Below are 16,943 nucleotides of genomic sequence, written 5' to 3'. Positions count from 1 at the left end.
CTAGTGACGTCAGTAGAGAGAGAGGTGTAGTTGGTTATACAGTGAGGAGGAAACAGGAGGCGTGTCTAGTGACGTCAGTAGAAAGAGAGGCGTAGCTTGTCACATACACCACTGCACTTCCGCGTTGCATGGAGCTCGTGGGGGGGGAGGCGGAAGGGATGCGTTATTTTTTTCCCTAGCTGCATTTCTCGGGAGACGCTCTCTGATTGGCCACAGAGTAGACATGTTTGCCCAATCGCGTGACGAGCTGTGTCTTTGCCCATTTCCGCGTCGAACAGCCTGCAAACTACCTGGCGTTCTATCGCCATGCTCTAAGACAAACTCTAACCTTAACCAACTTCGAAAGAGTGCCTAAGCTTAACCGTCGAAAGAACTTGCCGTCACGCTCTAAGACAAACTCTAACCTTAACCAACTTCGAAAGAGTGCCTAAGCTGCGTTATAGCCGCATTTCTCCGAGACGCTCTCTGATTGGCCGACGCCTGTTTCTACACTGGTTAAGCTTAGGCACTAAACATTAATTCCCGCACTCCCTTTCCCCGCTCTACTATATACATATGAGCTCAAAATACCAGAAGAGGTCTAGTCTCTATACAGTGAGGATGAAACGGGGAGGAGTCAGTGAGGAGGAAACGGGGAGGCGTGAGTCTAGTGACGTCATAGCAAGAGGCAAGGCCAGTGCGCATCCTTTCGTTCAGGTTGCCAGATCGGACGGAGAAACCATCCTTATGGTTGGATATTTTCTTGATATTCAAATAGTTTTTGGGCTTGATGGGTTGGTTTGGTTGTCTAACTTGTCTGGTTATTGCCACATTACCAAAAACAGTGTTGTGGCGATTACCTGAAAACCAAAGAACATTTTTGCATAGCTCATGAAATATATATATACATTTCCAAGGCTCTCCCTCTTCAGTAACCACCAGAATATGATGAAACATTCATGTTTTAAATTCACTCGACACTGCAAGTTTCCAAATCACACACAAGAGCGGTCTCTAAGCTTGTACGTCATGTTTGACAGTGGAACGTTGTCCAACTCTCTAGAGAATGTTTCCAAATGGTACGATTCATTACAAATTAATAATTTGCTATTCTAAAAAAATACTTTACTCCAGCAGTAGATATCACTGATGATACAAATCAAGCAGTTCAACCCTGAGGTTCTATATAATGGCAAGTAAATAAATATCATGTCATCGTTCAGTATTATAAAACAGTTAGGATTTCCAAGGAAGAATTGAGACATTAAAACCAATGTTTATGATCTAGCTCTTCTTTATATATGGAATTTTGAAACCGAAGATAGCTGCATGAGACACAATAACATCCACGGACATGAAGTAGAAATAATAAATAGAGGACATTCACAGCAGTTACCATTAAAAAAAAAAAAAAAATCCAAACATGCGGATTGGTACTGCATTAAACCAGAGGACGAGTATTCCCCTTTGAATCTTGGAAATGTGATTAAACATTGTGCGTACATCTAATGTGAATTTGAGTTTCCACATGTTAAGAGTCTTGTGACGTGATCATTATCCACAAGTTGCAACCCCAACTTGCAATCATATATATTCTGACATATAAGGTTTTCTATGAATTAGCTGCAATCTCATTCCATATCCTTGACTCTACGGCAAATCTCTGCTGTAAACTCGGAGCACTTGGCGTTCCCACCAAGATCCCCCGTCAGAAACTAAGAGAGGGTGAAGAAGAAGAAAAAATTATCACTAGTTAGTTATTTTGCATCATCTCTTCACAATAAACATTTAACCACCACAATGAACCATTTGAACAATATGCCACTGATCAACTATAATATATCTATACATTTTATATATATATTTTTTAAACCACAAGCAAAATTGACAACCAGTCATGTAATCACTGTTAAAAACTAGATTTTAAAATGTATGAAAATGTTGTCCGATACATTGTCGTCTGTGGCTACGTTTGTACTGCACTTAAAATGTACATATCTATGTAGTTTGTCATATTGTTATTTGTAGTCATGTTTTGTATTGCTCATCTGTCTGAGACCAAGGACCACAATGGAAATAAGTCTCGACTTTTGTGTGTCATCATTCATGTTTTGTTGAATTAAAAAAATAAGTAAAATAAAATAAAATCAAAATCACATAAGCACCAGACAAACCCACCTTTTTGTCCCTAATGGTGTCATAACAAGCTGCCTCGATCCTCTTGCCGTGGGAGTAGAGGCCCATGTGCTTCAGCATCATCACGGCACTCAGGAGCAGAGCGGTGGGGTTAGCCAGGTCCAGTCCTGCTAGGTCAGGAGCCGTCCCGTGCACCTGGACGCCACAGGAGGAAAAAGTCTTTTACGCTCAAATCAGGGTTCCCACAGACATTGCTAAATGAAATTCAAGGACTTTTAAGTACTTTTCCAAGCACTATTTTTCATTTCAAGGATGTCACTCGAATGTTACAATTCACTTTTAAATGCTGTTTTTTTAAGCATCTTCTTGGCCTGCTTGCCAGTAAGAGCAAGCTAGAGCATCACACATGAAGAAATGAGGAAAAGCAGTTGGAGCGAGCGACAGCGACTCGTCAGATTTTATTTAAAAAATAAAAATAAATTATTTCTTGATTCAGAACAATTTGATCATGGATGAACAAAACATTCAATGCCATGGGACTTTTTAAGCACCTTGTTAAGAAATGGGCTGTTTAAGGAATTCCAGGCCTTTTTGTAAAAAATCAAGCACTTTAACACATTCCCTGCCACGCTTATATCCATCAATGTTTGATCACTGCCACCAGTCTAAGCCTATGGAGATGTTTACCTTCTTTGCAGGGCTATAACTTTTTTAATTGTATTGCTAAATTGACATTACTATGGCCCATTCAACATCGATTATCTATCGTTCAGGATGTAGGAACGTTTAACTTTTTCATTCACAGGTTCATACGAAAATACCGTCTAGAATATAAATGTTTTTATCGTTTTCTGCAGTAATTCCTAGAATGTGAGATATAGGCATAAATGCATATATAGATTATCAAATGCTGTTTGTTGGAGTTACACGCTATATAAAAAATTTCAACTGTACATGATCCTAAACGTTATGACTGATCATGCGCGGGTGAACGGGGGGGGGGGGGTTGTTTATAATTCCGTGATAGTCGGTAAATGCTTTATGTAGTATGGGTAATATATTGATCGGAGCAGTTTGCATGGATAATAAATAATAAACAAACGCGCTGAAAATTACGTCAGCGTCCTCTTACCGTTGGCCGGTGAGACTGGAGCAAAAAGATCCCACTTATGTGACGGCGATCGAGTCGATCCATTTCCGGTTTGTATAATAATAATAACAGCCCAAATCATGTCGATTATTGAGTTATGGCAGCGATCCATATACACGGTGTGTGTCTTGAGTCCCGCGACAATATGCGAGTGCCGGACGCATTTCCAAGACGCACCGAGATCGACTCGGCCATTTCCGGTTTGGCAACTCGCCAATCATCCACCAGGGGGCAGTATTGAAGCGTTGCAGAGTTGTGCATGCTCCCACTGCATCAGCCCAGGCTCCGTGAGGGAATTATGAATAACATGGCGAAAAAATTAAATATGATCTCAATAACGTCGTACGCTGTGGATTGGGAGAATTCGCATGAACTTGAAACACGTCGTACAACGTGAATGGCGCAGGATGTGTTAAGCACTTCAAGGACCTTGTGCAAACCCTGTAAAATTCTTAAAATACCATCCGTAACTAGAGTTCAACAACCTCAATTGTATTTGTGAATTGTGTTACACCACAATGTCAAGCCAATTTTGATCCAATTCTGTGCAAATAATTATCTACATAAATGTGACTGATTAATTCACATCATGTTAGAATATGACGTGCAGCAACAAGACAAGAAAAGCCTTGTATTTCAGCAGCCATGAATCAGAGGCAATACAAAAATAAACCTGCACTTTGTAGTCACACTGGAAATGTCCCAGAAAAGAACAAGACAAACCGATTCAAAGATGGCGACGCCATTGGCTCCAATGTTTCCACTAGGAGTGACACCCAGACCTCCAATCAGTCCTGCGCACAGATCACTGCAAGACACATGCACACACACAGACTCAGATGTATACAAAATTATATGTGGCGTCCCTGACCAGCATAAAACACCATTAAGAACTGGCATCAATTAAAAAAGCAAGATCAATGTCTTTAACTCAGCGGTTCTCAAACTACGGGTCGCGACCCAAAGTGGGGTCGTCGGTAGGCGACAGTGGGGTGGCACATTGGCAAGAAATGTTTTTACTGTTCTGGCAACATATTTTGGCTAAATATGCCTAGTTTTATAAATGTGTATTGATAACAGTGCTGTAATTACATTTTCTAATAAATATGCATGATCAAGTTCAACAACGTGTGCTTTTATTTTTATATTCCTTAATTCCATGTTGAAATTACAAGATACATTAACACTTTGATTTCCCAACCCGAGTTTTCTCGGGTTTACCCCCCGCGGGTTGAATGCCCATTCACGAGATTTTTTTTAATTTTTTTATTAGCGATCTGAAATCATATTGCATCAAGCGAGCCTACCGTTGGATATCCAGTTACCCCAGGCTCTCAGATGTGAAAAGCACACCCTATCGTCTCCCAGATGGTAAATCACCCTTTTGGATTGGACTCAATGAAAGTGAAGGATTTCTGACTCCACATTTTACGTCTCACTCATGCACCCGGGGTTACCCGAGTTCATTCTGGAGCCTCTGAGCCGCGCGGATTATGTGTTCTACTGTATACACGGTTTGATCAATACAATTATCGATTTTTTCGAATGGTGATCAGGAATTGGAATATACCATTTGGATACCATCTGATGTCAGGTAAGGAATCTATGTTATCAGTCTTAGGATAATCAGACTCGTTTTCACGGATATATAAGCGTTTCCCCAATATATGATATGGCTGTTTTGACTGTAAAAGCCATCAGGAAATAAGAGCAGCGATTATCAGCGCGCGGCACGAGCGTGCGTGCGCACACATACTATAGATCATCTAGCGTTTATTTGAAAACTATTCATAAATAGGCCGACAAATGACAACGTTCTGGAATATTCCAGTAAAAGGCGATTATCATAGAATGGGTCGTTTTTTCCGCGAAAACGAGTGATTTTCAAAATGCTATCAAATGGAAATGAAGCGATAAAAAAACAATCTGCCTTGACAATGTTGACTGGAAAATGAGTCTTTGATAAGCGACGGGCAGATTAGACACATAGCCATAATTTAAAACATAGATTAGGCGATATTAAGTTAACATTGAAGTGGCCTTGGGCATTCAAGGGACTAATACGGAATTAACCTTGGGCGCTCAAAATGTTAAGTGTGGGGTCGCCAAAAAAAAAATAAAAAAAGTAAAATAGTCATGGTATAAAAAAGTTTGAGAACCCCCGCTTTAACTCATTCAAACACAACAAAACTGACCTTAGAATATCCCCATACAAGTTGGGCATCACAAGCACGTCAAACTGGGTGGGGTCTTGCACCATCTGAAAAAGGTGAAAGAGTCTAGGATATTATTACCGGTACAGGTTTGTAAAAAGTCTGCAGGGTGAGTTGACTTAGGTTTGAGTGTCCAGGTACATCTCAGTGGACTTACGTTGAGACACACAGTGTCCAGGTACATCTCCGTGAACTTTATGTCCTTGAAGTTTTCTGCCACCTCTCTGCATTTCCTCAGGAAAAGCCCATCAGACATACGCCTGGAGAACAGAAGCAAAATAGACCACAGTTAACCATCTGTAGTGTGGTAGTGAAAGGTTAACCTTCTGTAGTGTGGTAGTGAAAGGTTAACCTTATGTAGTGTGGTAGTGAAAGGTTAACCTGGTGTGTGGTAGTGAAAGGGTTAACCTTCTGTAGTGTGGTAGTGAAAGGGTTAACCTTCTGTAGTGTGGTAGTGAAAGGTTAACCTTCTGTAGTGTGGTAGTGAAAGGTTAACCTGGTGTGTGGTAGTGAAAGGGTTAACCTTCTGTAGTGTGGTAGTGAAAGGGTTAACCTTATGTAGTGTGGTAGTGAAAGGGTTAACATTATGTAGTGTGGTAGTGAAAGGGTTAACCATCTGTAGTGTGGTAGTGAAATGTTAACCTTCTGTAGTGTGGTAGTGAAAGGGTTAAACTTCTGTAGTGTGGTAGTGAAAGGGTTAACCATCTGTAGTGTGGTAGTGAAAGGTTAACCTTCTGTAGTGTGGTAGTGAAAGGTTAACCTGGTGTGTGGTAGTGAAAGGGTTAACCTTCTGTAGTGTGGTAGTGAAAGGGTTAACCTTCTGTAGTGTGGTAGTGAAATGGTTAACCTGCTGTAGTGTGGTAGTGAAAGGGTTAACCTTCTGTATTGTCACAGTGAAAGGGTTAACCATTTGGTAATGTGGTAGTGAAAGGGTTATTGAGCACGTTCAGCCAGACTCATCCCCTTTTTTTTATTACCTATATTTATTGTTTTTCTATTCCTGCCTATACCTGTACGTCTCCTCTCTGATATGGCACCTGCATTCCCCCCAAGGAGATCAAGAAAAGGAATATGTCATCTTAAAAGAAAATGCATCCTGAAGTGGACGAGGAGAATTAAAATGCAGACGCAGCAGTGATGCTTATATTTATGTCCTTTCTAGGGCTGTCCCTGACTAAGGATTTGGATGGTCGACTATGACTGGCCAAAATTTGCCGTTAGTCGACTATTGGTCAAAAAAAGAAAAAAAAAGTACAATATCTTGAATTTTCTAAAAGAAAATTAAAAAAAAAAAGTTATCATTCCATTTGGGCTGTGGGGGTGCTTAATGTCTGAAGGAGTCGACTGAAGGCTTCTTGTCCTCTGCAAAAGCATGCAATTGGTCCACTGATGGATACATCTTGATATTTGTATAGTCTAGTGCAGGGGTGGCCAACCAGTCAGAGATTAAGAGCCACAAAAATTACTGTGGTACCACAAAGAGCCACACCATATACCAGCGTTTCTCAACCTTTTTTTTCCAGTCACGGCACCCTTCATGTGTTTATAGGTCTCATCCTCTGGCCTCTGAAGTTGCTAATGTCTTTATTTGGGCCTCACAGGGTTAAAAGTACCCTGTGAGACCCCTTTTGCAAAATTACAAAATAATGTTTAGCCATTTAAAAAAGAAAAAAAAGTCTGTAAATGTTTATTTAAAAAATGTTAAGCACATGTATAGTCAAATTGGTCCCGTTGTTCAGCCTCACAATGCTATTTGATAGTAAATGTGTTTATATGTCCCACCCTCTGAAGTTGCTAATGTCTTTTTAATTTGGGCCTCACAGGGTTAACCTCTTATGCCCGAAATATACAGTAAAAGTGAATATTTTCAGCATTATGTTTGTTTACCAATGATGGTAACTGTTAGTGAAATATAAGATTATAGAAATCTAGAAAATATAATAATTTTTTTTTATGGATGGAAGAGCCACACATTGACGGGCAAAGAGCCACATGCGGCTCGCGAGCCACGGGTTGGCCACCCCTGGTCTAGTGTGTTCATTAGATGGGTGAAATCCTCTTTCAGTGCCTCTGTGCCTGTTTTCGTAGGCAGTTAGCCTCTGGTATGTGTGCCATTAGCGTTAGTCACGCTTCTAGGCCTCTTTTCTTTTGGAAAGAATGATAAAAAATACATATATATATATATATTTCTTTTGTATTCGACTAAGAGGTTGGCTAGTCGACTACGGCTCCTTTCGACCGATTAGTCGACTAATCGGGGTCAGCCCTAGTCCTTTCATTTCACAGAATGGTTTTGACACCAATATCTGCATCAGAACAACCTCCTATCGCACTCACATGATGTTGGCTTTATGAACGGCAGTGACGCTGTTTCTTTGGTTATTCCTGGCATATTCAAAGGCATACTCAGCGATGCGTCTGCTCGCGTTCTCTGTGATGAGCTTGATGCTTTGCACCACTCCTTCCACAATCTAGGAGAAAAGAAAGGAAAATCAGACCCACAGCCAACTTCAGAACATCTAAATCGATGTTATTTATGATCCGTTGACAAAGACGAGAAGCGATAAGATTTCAACAAACCAGTGGGGGGGGGTCAATAGTGATAAAGGAATAACAAGGGTGTGTAGTTCTCGGCGGCTAGGTGGGGTAGTGGTCTAAGGCACTCGCCACCAGTGTGGAGACGCTAGGATTCGCGTGTTCGAATCCAGCTCTCCACATTGTTTTTCAGTTTGGCTGGTCGTCCGCAGTAATACACATTGGCCGTATTACGGGGAGGGAAAAACTGAAGGGTGGGGATCGAACGTTGTGAACAAGCGACTCCTACAAGTCGGTTGGTGCGCCTGCGCAGTAGAATCAGGAAGTGTCGGGGGCAGCGTGAGCCTCCCACGCGTTACTCCTCGACACGGAGAGATCGAGCTGCGCAGGTGAAAAGATGCGACTGCTGTTACCTCAAGTACCGGAGGGGACTTGTGCTATGTATGACTTAGTCCACATTGCAGCCGGCTTGTGGGAGGCAAGAAACAGCGTTCGTGACAGGGGAGGGTTGAATTGGATGATACGAAATTGGGATGGGAGAAAATATAGAAAAATGGGAGAAAAAGTGGATCAAAAAAAAAAACAAGGGTGTGTAGTTCATGACAGAACGCATGAGGGTGGAAAAGCGTACCAAGACTACTTCACCTAAAAACAGGTTCATGCAGGTAGTGATAATCAAAACTACACCGGCGGGGTTGGCAACAATTCAAGAACATTGGCAGAACTAATGCTGCCAGCTTGATTCTGAATCGTTTTTCAAAATGTAAAAAGGCAATAGATGGTCTGTTGTGTGCACGTACATGGATGCGTGTCTGTGGAAGGCATATAGACGAGGCATGGGTATAGAATCTAATACCTATGTTTGCGTTGCATTCATTATGGCCAGTTCACTTTCACAATTCTCAACAAAAAAAAATAAACGTGTTACTGCAGTCTGCAACTATTTCTGTTACTGTGTTGCAATAGGCAACAATAAAAACTAGAATTATAAGACCAACTCTGCCACAAATTCAAGGTTCTTGAGCCAACAAGTAAATGCAGCCCTCGAGTAAAACACTTTACAACAAAGGAGAACTGGAAAGATAATTTGATCAACATATGGTTAAAAAAAAGAGGGGAATGTACATTTAATAGCACAGTTAAAAGAGACTGAGGAGGTTTCAGCAAATAAAACTCTTGTATCTTGTATAGTCGGGTTTTCATCGTTATTTCTTTTATTCGATATTTCCATTCATTACAGGCACACACACTCAGGGTTAACATGGGGAATCATCCTGATTCCAGAGAATGCCAAAGTGCAATACCGGCCACATCCACCCAGGTGGCAGTATCAAGCACCATTTGAAACCTTATGTTGGCCTGTGCAAAGATCAAATGTCTCTGGGGCGGGCGCACTTTTCTTTGTCAGGCGAGGCGAGCAGGTATCCCGATTAGGGATGCCCCCCGAAACCCGGTTCTAAAGTTTTAGCATGATGTTTTATAGATGGCTAGGTTAAACACAGGTTTTTGTTTTTAACACTTTCAATGCCCAAAACGTGATAAGACGTTTTATCAGCCCAATGCCTGAATGCCCACGACGACAATTATCGTTTTATTAGCGATCTGAATTCATATTTCATCAACCGAGTCTCCCGTTGGTATGCAGCCCCTGTAGGAGCTCAGATGTGAAAAAACACCCCCTATCGTCTCCCAGATGGTAATGCACCCTTTTGGAATGGACTCAATGAAAATGGATGAGAAAAGAAAAATCCGGAATCCACATTTTACTTCTCAGGCATGTAACCCGAGCCGATCGGATTCATTGTGGAGCCTCAGAACAGCGTGGAATACATATGTACAGTATGTAGCGTTGGATCAATAAAAACGATCGATTTTTGGAATGGCGATCAGGAATTGAAATGATCTTTTTGGAGAACATCTGATCTGAGGAATCTATTTTACAAGTCTTGGGATAATCAGAGTTGTATTCGCTGAGATCTCAGCGTTCGCCCTATGTGTGTGTGTGTGTGTGTGGGCGATCGCTTTGAGGAAATCAGAGAATCGATATTTCAGATCGCCTATATAGCTTGCATACGTACACATCTATCGATAATCTAGCGTTTATTTGAAAACGATTCATAAATGGGCCGAAAAAATGACAACGTTTTTGTGTATTCTAGAATATTCCAGTAAAGGGCGATTATCATGGAATATTTATATTTTCCTTGAAAACGAGGGCTTTTCAAAATGCTATAAAACGAAAATGAACCAATAAAAAAAACAATCCGCTTCGACAATGTTGACTGGAAAACGAGTCATTGATAAGCGACGGGCAGATTAGACACATAGCCATAATTTTAAACATAGATTAGGCGTTATTAACGCTAACATTGAAGTGGATGGTGGGCATTCAAGCGGTAAATCAAGATTAAGCTTGGGCTCTGAAAGTGTTAAGAGGGGGATTTGATTGAAGTTTATTTCAAATATGCAACACAACAAACAAACATCAAGTACAGATATAGCCTTAAGGCGATAAAGGGGCGCCCTCGTGGCGCATACCATAGTGCCTCGCACACCTACGCTGCCGACCCGGGTTCGATCCCAGCTCCCGTTGTTATTTGTCGCATGTCCTCCCCACCTCTCCTCCCGTTCGCCCTCTCCTCTGTCGGTTTTGCGTGACCAATAAAGCTGTAAAAATGCTAAAAAATAAATAAATAAAAACGAGTATCGATAAAAGTACCGAACCGTTAAGCAGTATTGATAAGAGTAGTAGTATCGATAAAATCCTAACGATACCCATCCCTAATCCCGATCGCATTGAGAAGCATCCGATGCATCTGTTGTGGTGGATTATGTTGGCGACACGATGGACACCAGTACTTGGGACTCGCGATCAGACAATTGGAACATTCTTTTTGGGGTACCTCCTAGTGAAGGTAAGGACTACCGTAATTGCCGGACTATAAACCGCACCTGAATATACACCGCACCAGCTAGATATAGAACGAAAAATAAATGTGAACATATACAAGCCGCAGGTGTCCACTAGACCTGCGAGAGCGCCCCTAATGGCCGTTCGCTGTAAAAATCCATAGATTAGCCGCATCGTTGTATAAGCCGTAGGGTTCAAAACATGCGAAAAAAGGTGCAGTTTATATTCCTGCAATTACGGTAAATGATATCAATCCTGCTTTGATCCAACCATGATTTGACCTTGATCGCAACGTGTGTAACGTTACTCCACAACATATGCCGTTGGTGACAAAGCATCAAAAAACGACCCCCCCCCCCCCTTTCATGCATTCATGATGAAACATAATACATTTGATTTGGAAATAGTAGCATTGTCCAGGAGAGAAACGGCAACGCTTTTAGTGAAATTCACGTTTTGCTGCATATCGTTGTTTTCTGGGATTAGACAGGATCACTCTAAAACTATACTTATATTCACCACGGTAAAACACGTGAACGTATTGATGGAAAATTTAAAAAAAAATTCACATATTGAATTATAGATAGTTGATGTCAAATGGGCCATAGTATTGTATCCATAGCTATAATATATATATATATCCCTGCAAACACTTATTACTATCTTTTAGAGCATTGGCGTGGTAGGAACTAAGATGCTCTAGGCCTCCGGCGCTGAATGAGTTCAAACAGAACAAAAAAAAAAACGATTTCTTGATTCAGAACAATTTGATCATGGATGAACAAAACTTTCAATGCGAATGGTTGATTTGAATTTCAAGGACTTTTTAAGCACCTTGTAAAAAAATTGGCTGTTTAAGGAATTCCAGGCCTTGACTTTTTTTTTTTTAATATCAAGCACTTTAAACACTTGAAGGACCTTGTGCGAACCCTGCCTCCTGCTTACCTAGACTAGAGGACAGGTTGGAAGAAACAAACGCCCTGTGTGTGCTCCATGTTCCATTCCAGCTAGACTGCCTACGAGAACAGAATTCAGTACAACAGAAAGGCGTTGAAAGAGACAAACAAGCTCCCAGCCGCAGAACAGCTGCTTATCAAGAGCTGAGTGTGATGATTGGTTGTTTAGACTCAAGGTTGTACAGACAAACCCTTAAGATTAGATTAGATTAAGATTAAACTGGACTTTTCGGGCGGCTAAGTGGCACAGTGGGCAAGGCGCTTGCCACTAACGCAGGAGATGCTGGGTTCGAGCCCAGCTCTCGACGTTGCTTCCGGCTTGGCTGGTCGTTCATACTAATACAATTGGCAGTATTAGGGGGTGGGGAAGCCGGTGGGTGGGGATCGGACGGTGTGGACAGCGACTCCCACAGGTCGGTTGGTGCGCCTGTACAGCAGAATCAGGAAGCAACGGGGGCAGCGTGAGCCTCCCACGCGTTACTCCTCGCCACTGAGGGATCGCGCTGTACAGGTGAAAATATGCGACAGCTGCCTCCTCGTGTACCGCAGGGGACACGTGATGCAAGGCTTGGTCCACATTGCAGCCGACCAGTGGGAGGCATGGTCTAACAACGAGAATTGGATAATACGAAACTGGGAGAGAAAAAGTAGATAAAAAAAAAAGAGGATTAAACTGGACTTTGAAGAAGTCTTTATTCATTGCACACATTGACAATGTCATCATGCAGTGACACACATGCACAACATATTTATTTCTTTGAGTCGCAGATGAAATGTTCCTCTCTGCGTTTGACCCATCCCGTCGTCGGCCCCCCCCCCCCCCTTGGTAAAAACATAATGAGACGGTTGACAAATTGTCAAAAAATTGGGACACTACTGGCGACCAAATGCATGCGTGCGTGTGTGTGTGTGAGTGCGGGTGTGTGTGTGTTCCTGTGTGTCGCCCCTCTTACATGCGTGCGTTTGCTGCATGACAAATAAAGACTCAACAATGATCTGAATAACAGAGCAGCTGAACAACAAGGAGCAGACGTTCTGTTCTTCCTACCACATGCTCGATGCCACTGTACTCTCCCTCTGTGTTCTCGCGGATGGTGACCAGGTCGACGTCGGTGTAGGGGGTCTTGTAGCCCTCGATGGACACACAGGGGCGCACGTTGGCGTACAGGTCAAAGGTCTTCCTCAGCAGCAGGTTCATCGAGGGGTGACCTGCGGCGATGGGGGTCTTCAGGGGTCCTGGAGCGGAAAAGAACAAAAAGGTAAAAAAATTATTTATAAAAAAAAGTACAATTCCATTTGGGTCCCTCCCAACCATGAGACAATTTCACATCCAGTTTTAGCAACATCAAAAAGAGAATTTGCCGTCTTTGTCAGTATGGAGTAAAGCAGGTCCCACAGAAAGGAGGAAGCTGGTAGTGGAGCAGGTACGGCGACGACAACAAGTGGAAGTAGTGAGGTGTACAAAGGCTGTGGCCCAGGCTAAGAAGAGACAGTAGATGTACAGGGAATGTACCTGTGGAGTATGGAGGAAAATCATATTCAATTCCTGATAGGAGCTACTTATCACCACAGAATCTGTCTACCGTGTTCAGACACAGGAACTTGAGGAATATTCCATCAGGCTGTAATCCTTTACCGTGGCCAGTTTCGAATTGCAGCCCCGTAGGTGCTCTTTAAGAGCGGTTTTGAATGTGGGTAGGGATTCATTCATTCATTCACATGAAAGCAGAAGAGTACAGGTGAATTCAGGAATGCAGCCATAATTTGTCCGAGAAGGAGAGAAATGTAGAGGTTTTTAAGGGGAGCTAATGATTGGAGATGCAGGTAGATTTGGGAGGAAAACTCATTTAGCACCAACTTGAGGCCTGCGAGTCAGCAGATAGTTTATTTTATAGAATTGACGGTGCCGTGGGAGAATTCAGTGGAGGAGGCTTATGAAAAGAGAAAGCTTAGACATGCAGAAAAAGTGAACAGCGAGGATGGAAAGCTGGGGTTTGTCTGGTAGAAATAGGATGCAGAGGTTTACAGCACGTCGGAAGGAGCATTGAATGGAAGTCAGTGGCTTTGGCGGAGGAGAAATAATGTCAGCTAACTCTTCTTTTCGCCATCCTCCCCAGAACCGTCCATGAATACAATCCAAGCCGTACCGAAATGCAGTGGACCGAATTTTCAAATCAGTTGTCAGATGAAATAAGAACCGCAAAACTAGTTGTGATATTAAGGATAAACTAATACACGTTAGCATATCAAGGCCTATTACTTGTAGAGTTAAATAAACTATGCCTTGATGATGTATAATCAGAGATTGCAGAAAGATAGCTGTATTTGTCTTAAGTACACATCCGCAGACAGAGAGGAGAGAGAGAGAGGCAATCATTCTGGGAGAGAATGGGAGGTGCCTATTATTGGCAGCAAAATATGTAACACCATGCCACAGCTTCAGAGAGAGACTAGACTAAAATAGTGTGCCATGGCTGTAACATGGCGTTTCAAATGTAGTGATTTTATTGTGTCTACATCTGATGATTATTATACTGGATATATTTCAATGATATCCGAATTAATATAACCATTTATGCATAACTGCTGTACAATTCTTGTTATGCATTTGCTTAGATTTCTTTACACTACTGTGTTATGTTTAATAATTGTATTACTTGGCAACACAAAATGATATCGTCCTGCCAATAAAGCCCATTTTGGAATACACACACATGAGAGAGAGACTAAAATAATGTCTTTTCACATGTATTCAGTAACCATTTACCAACATGTATAATGCATTTAGAATCAAATCTCTGAATTAGCTTCACCTGGACTTTAACGCAACCATCAACTCATTGCATCATGGTAATGTTGGCTGCTGACTCGTTAGCTAGCAAGCTAACAACGGTAACGTAAACATTAATACTAGCAAGCTTAACAACCTCATTGACGTCACAGCTGTGGCTGCTGTGAGGTCAGAGGCTGGTTGTTCAGGGTCTGGCTCGAGTCCCGTCGTGAGGTCAGATAGATGCTGGTGGTTCAGAGGCTGGTGGTTCAGGGTCTGGCTCTTTTGTGCGTTTTCTTGATAGCCGAATCCCACCACAGGACACTCAAGACAGTCAATACAGGCAGTGACGGGTGTCCCGACAGGATTTTGCACGTGTATGTTGTCAAGGAGGTTTAATAACAGTGTGTGCAACACAAAACCTGTATTTACATCCTCCCTGGTCCTATTTTTATCCTGGGCCAATGAAAATAGGATCAGGGAGGATGTAAATTAGCTGGGCACGGATTGTCCATGTGGGTGTCATGGACAATGAGGGCTAGCATGGAGGGGGGGGGGGGGGGGTTCTGGGACACTGGAACTAACCGCTGTGCCTTCTGGAGGTGTGTCACAGGCCTAATTTGATGAAACACCACTGAAGGGAGGTGCCCACTTGATAACCCCGGACACCTGCCAGCTCTCACTGCCTATCCATCTATATGTTGGGGTGTGGTGGGCCATCTGGAGTATGTAGCATCAGCACAGTCACTACTTGGAGCTCGCTTGACAAGGCACAGGTCTGTTGAAGATGGTAATGCTGTTTGGGGGCTTGGTAGGGGCCATGTACATCATTAGTGTGTAGTTCCATAGCATAATTATGTATATAGGCATGTTAGACTTTGGGTTTCTTCATTGAGCGCTCATCCTTAGGGTTTTATTATACATATACTGTAAATGTGTTGTGTTACTACTCTTAAAACCAATTGAGTGTACCATCATTGAAATGAGTATCCCTTTATTTTATAAAATGGGAGAACCCTGTGGCCGGGTTGCCATGGTTACTCAGCGATTAGCTGAACCTGCCCAGACACATTTGCCCAGAAAAAGGCTAATGGCACACCATTCCAGATGAAGCCACTCGATTTGAGGTATTATGTGACCGTGGCGCGAAAACTCTGGGAGTAATTTTAAGTTTTTGGAACTGACGGACCAAACAGACAGACCCGACTGCTGCATGCTTGGTTGCAGCTAATAACCACATACCTTTCAAACCGATCTTGCTTTTGTCCATAGATTCTTTAGCGTCCGGAGGAATCATCCACTTGCCTCCCGGTCCTTTGATTGCGGTTACATTTCTCTCCTCCCACTGAATAGGTGCCTAGGGTTAGAAAGAGCTAGGTGTCAAACGAATGATCTTCACACCCAGAACAAACTGCAACCTGTAACTCATTGAGTCATTTAGGAGCCGCCTATGTTGCTACACTTTCAAAAATAGCCTTCCGCTGGTTTTCAAAACCTACTTGTGCAGCCTCAAAGACCTTCATGACAGCTGTAGAGATTTCGGGACCAATTCCATCCCCAGGAATTAATGTAACCGTCTGGAGCTGTGTGGACCACACAACACGCAGTTAACAGTATGACATATTGTTACCCTCAGTCACTAGAATATGGGATTACACTGTCCCAAGTTTGACCTCTACTAACAATACAACAACAGTGTGGGCCCGAAACAGTGAAATGATCCCAAGACAGGAGGAGTATCACGACGTAAGGGCAGAGATAGACCGTTTAATAATAAAATACTATATTGATGATCGCCGAACAGAACTTACCCCACTTGAAAAGGATCTTGATGAACATACTGTCTGTCTCTTTGCCACCCCGGCGACGTGGGACAGCTATTATAGGAAGTAACGTGAAGAAGGAAAGGTTATCGATAATGATTTGATCGAGACATTTCACAAAACACACAGTCGATACCGTGATAGGCTACAAGTGGCATCGGGTTCGAACGTGGACACAGTAATAATAATACATTGCGGAAACGGTCGCTGAAGGGCACGCATAGTAAAGAAGGCCGCACAGAAAACCATCGGGTCGAGAATCACTGGAGAAATACGACAATCTCGGTTCACATAACGCATATAGAACTCTTTTGAATACAAGTGTCAGTCACATTATTGAGTTAGTCATACGGGATGATCCTTACCAGTGACCTCCACGCGTTCCCAGCCATACTTGATGATTTGGTCCTGTGCTGCGGAGGACTGGCCGGCAGTATAAAGTGGCTTTCTGTCGTCACCTGCGGGGGAGT

The 16,943-nt window shown here is 42.5% G+C and overlaps 1 protein-coding gene across 1 annotated transcript; it reads right to left on the bottom strand.

Annotated features, from left to right (window-relative positions):
- Positions 1–1,261: 1,261 nt before the first annotated feature.
- On the bottom strand, positions 1,262–16,943 carry LOC311247040 (isocitrate dehydrogenase [NAD] subunit alpha, mitochondrial). Its single transcript, XM_084337328.1, has 11 exons — positions 16,839–16,943; positions 16,462–16,527; positions 16,150–16,233; positions 15,893–16,007; positions 12,929–13,116; positions 7,816–7,949; positions 5,636–5,738; positions 5,461–5,525; positions 3,989–4,073; positions 2,158–2,310; positions 1,262–1,694 (listed from the first exon to the last, which is right to left on the bottom strand). Exons 1-11 carry the CDS (start codon positions 16,863–16,865, stop codon positions 1,611–1,613), a joined length of 1,104 nt encoding a protein of 367 aa, XP_084193454.1. The 5' UTR covers positions 16,866–16,943; the 3' UTR covers positions 1,262–1,610.

Source organism: Notolepis coatsorum (genome assembly GCF_963971535.1).
Source record: "Notolepis coatsorum genome assembly, chromosome: 20".
Lineage (NCBI taxonomy): Eukaryota > Metazoa > Chordata > Actinopteri > Aulopiformes > Paralepididae > Notolepis > Notolepis coatsorum.
The sequence above is the reverse complement of the archived record's forward strand: the minus strand, read 5'-3'. Positions and strand labels throughout refer to the sequence as shown.

What these genes read in the sequence shown, in the direction of transcription:
- LOC311247040 (XM_084337328.1), bottom strand. Translation starts at nt 16,865, where the DNA reads ATGGCTGGGAACGCGTGGAGGTCACTG. An exon ending in AGGTCTTTGAGGCTGCACAA is followed by an intron (nt 16,008 to 16,149) that starts GTAGGTTTTGAA and finishes TTCTAACCCTAG; the next exon opens with GCACCTATTCAGTGGGAGGA. An exon ending in TTGTATGGGGATATTCTAAG is followed by an intron (nt 4,074 to 5,460) that starts GTCAGTTTTGTT and finishes TGTGTCTTGCAG; the next exon opens with TGATCTGTGCGCAGGACTGA.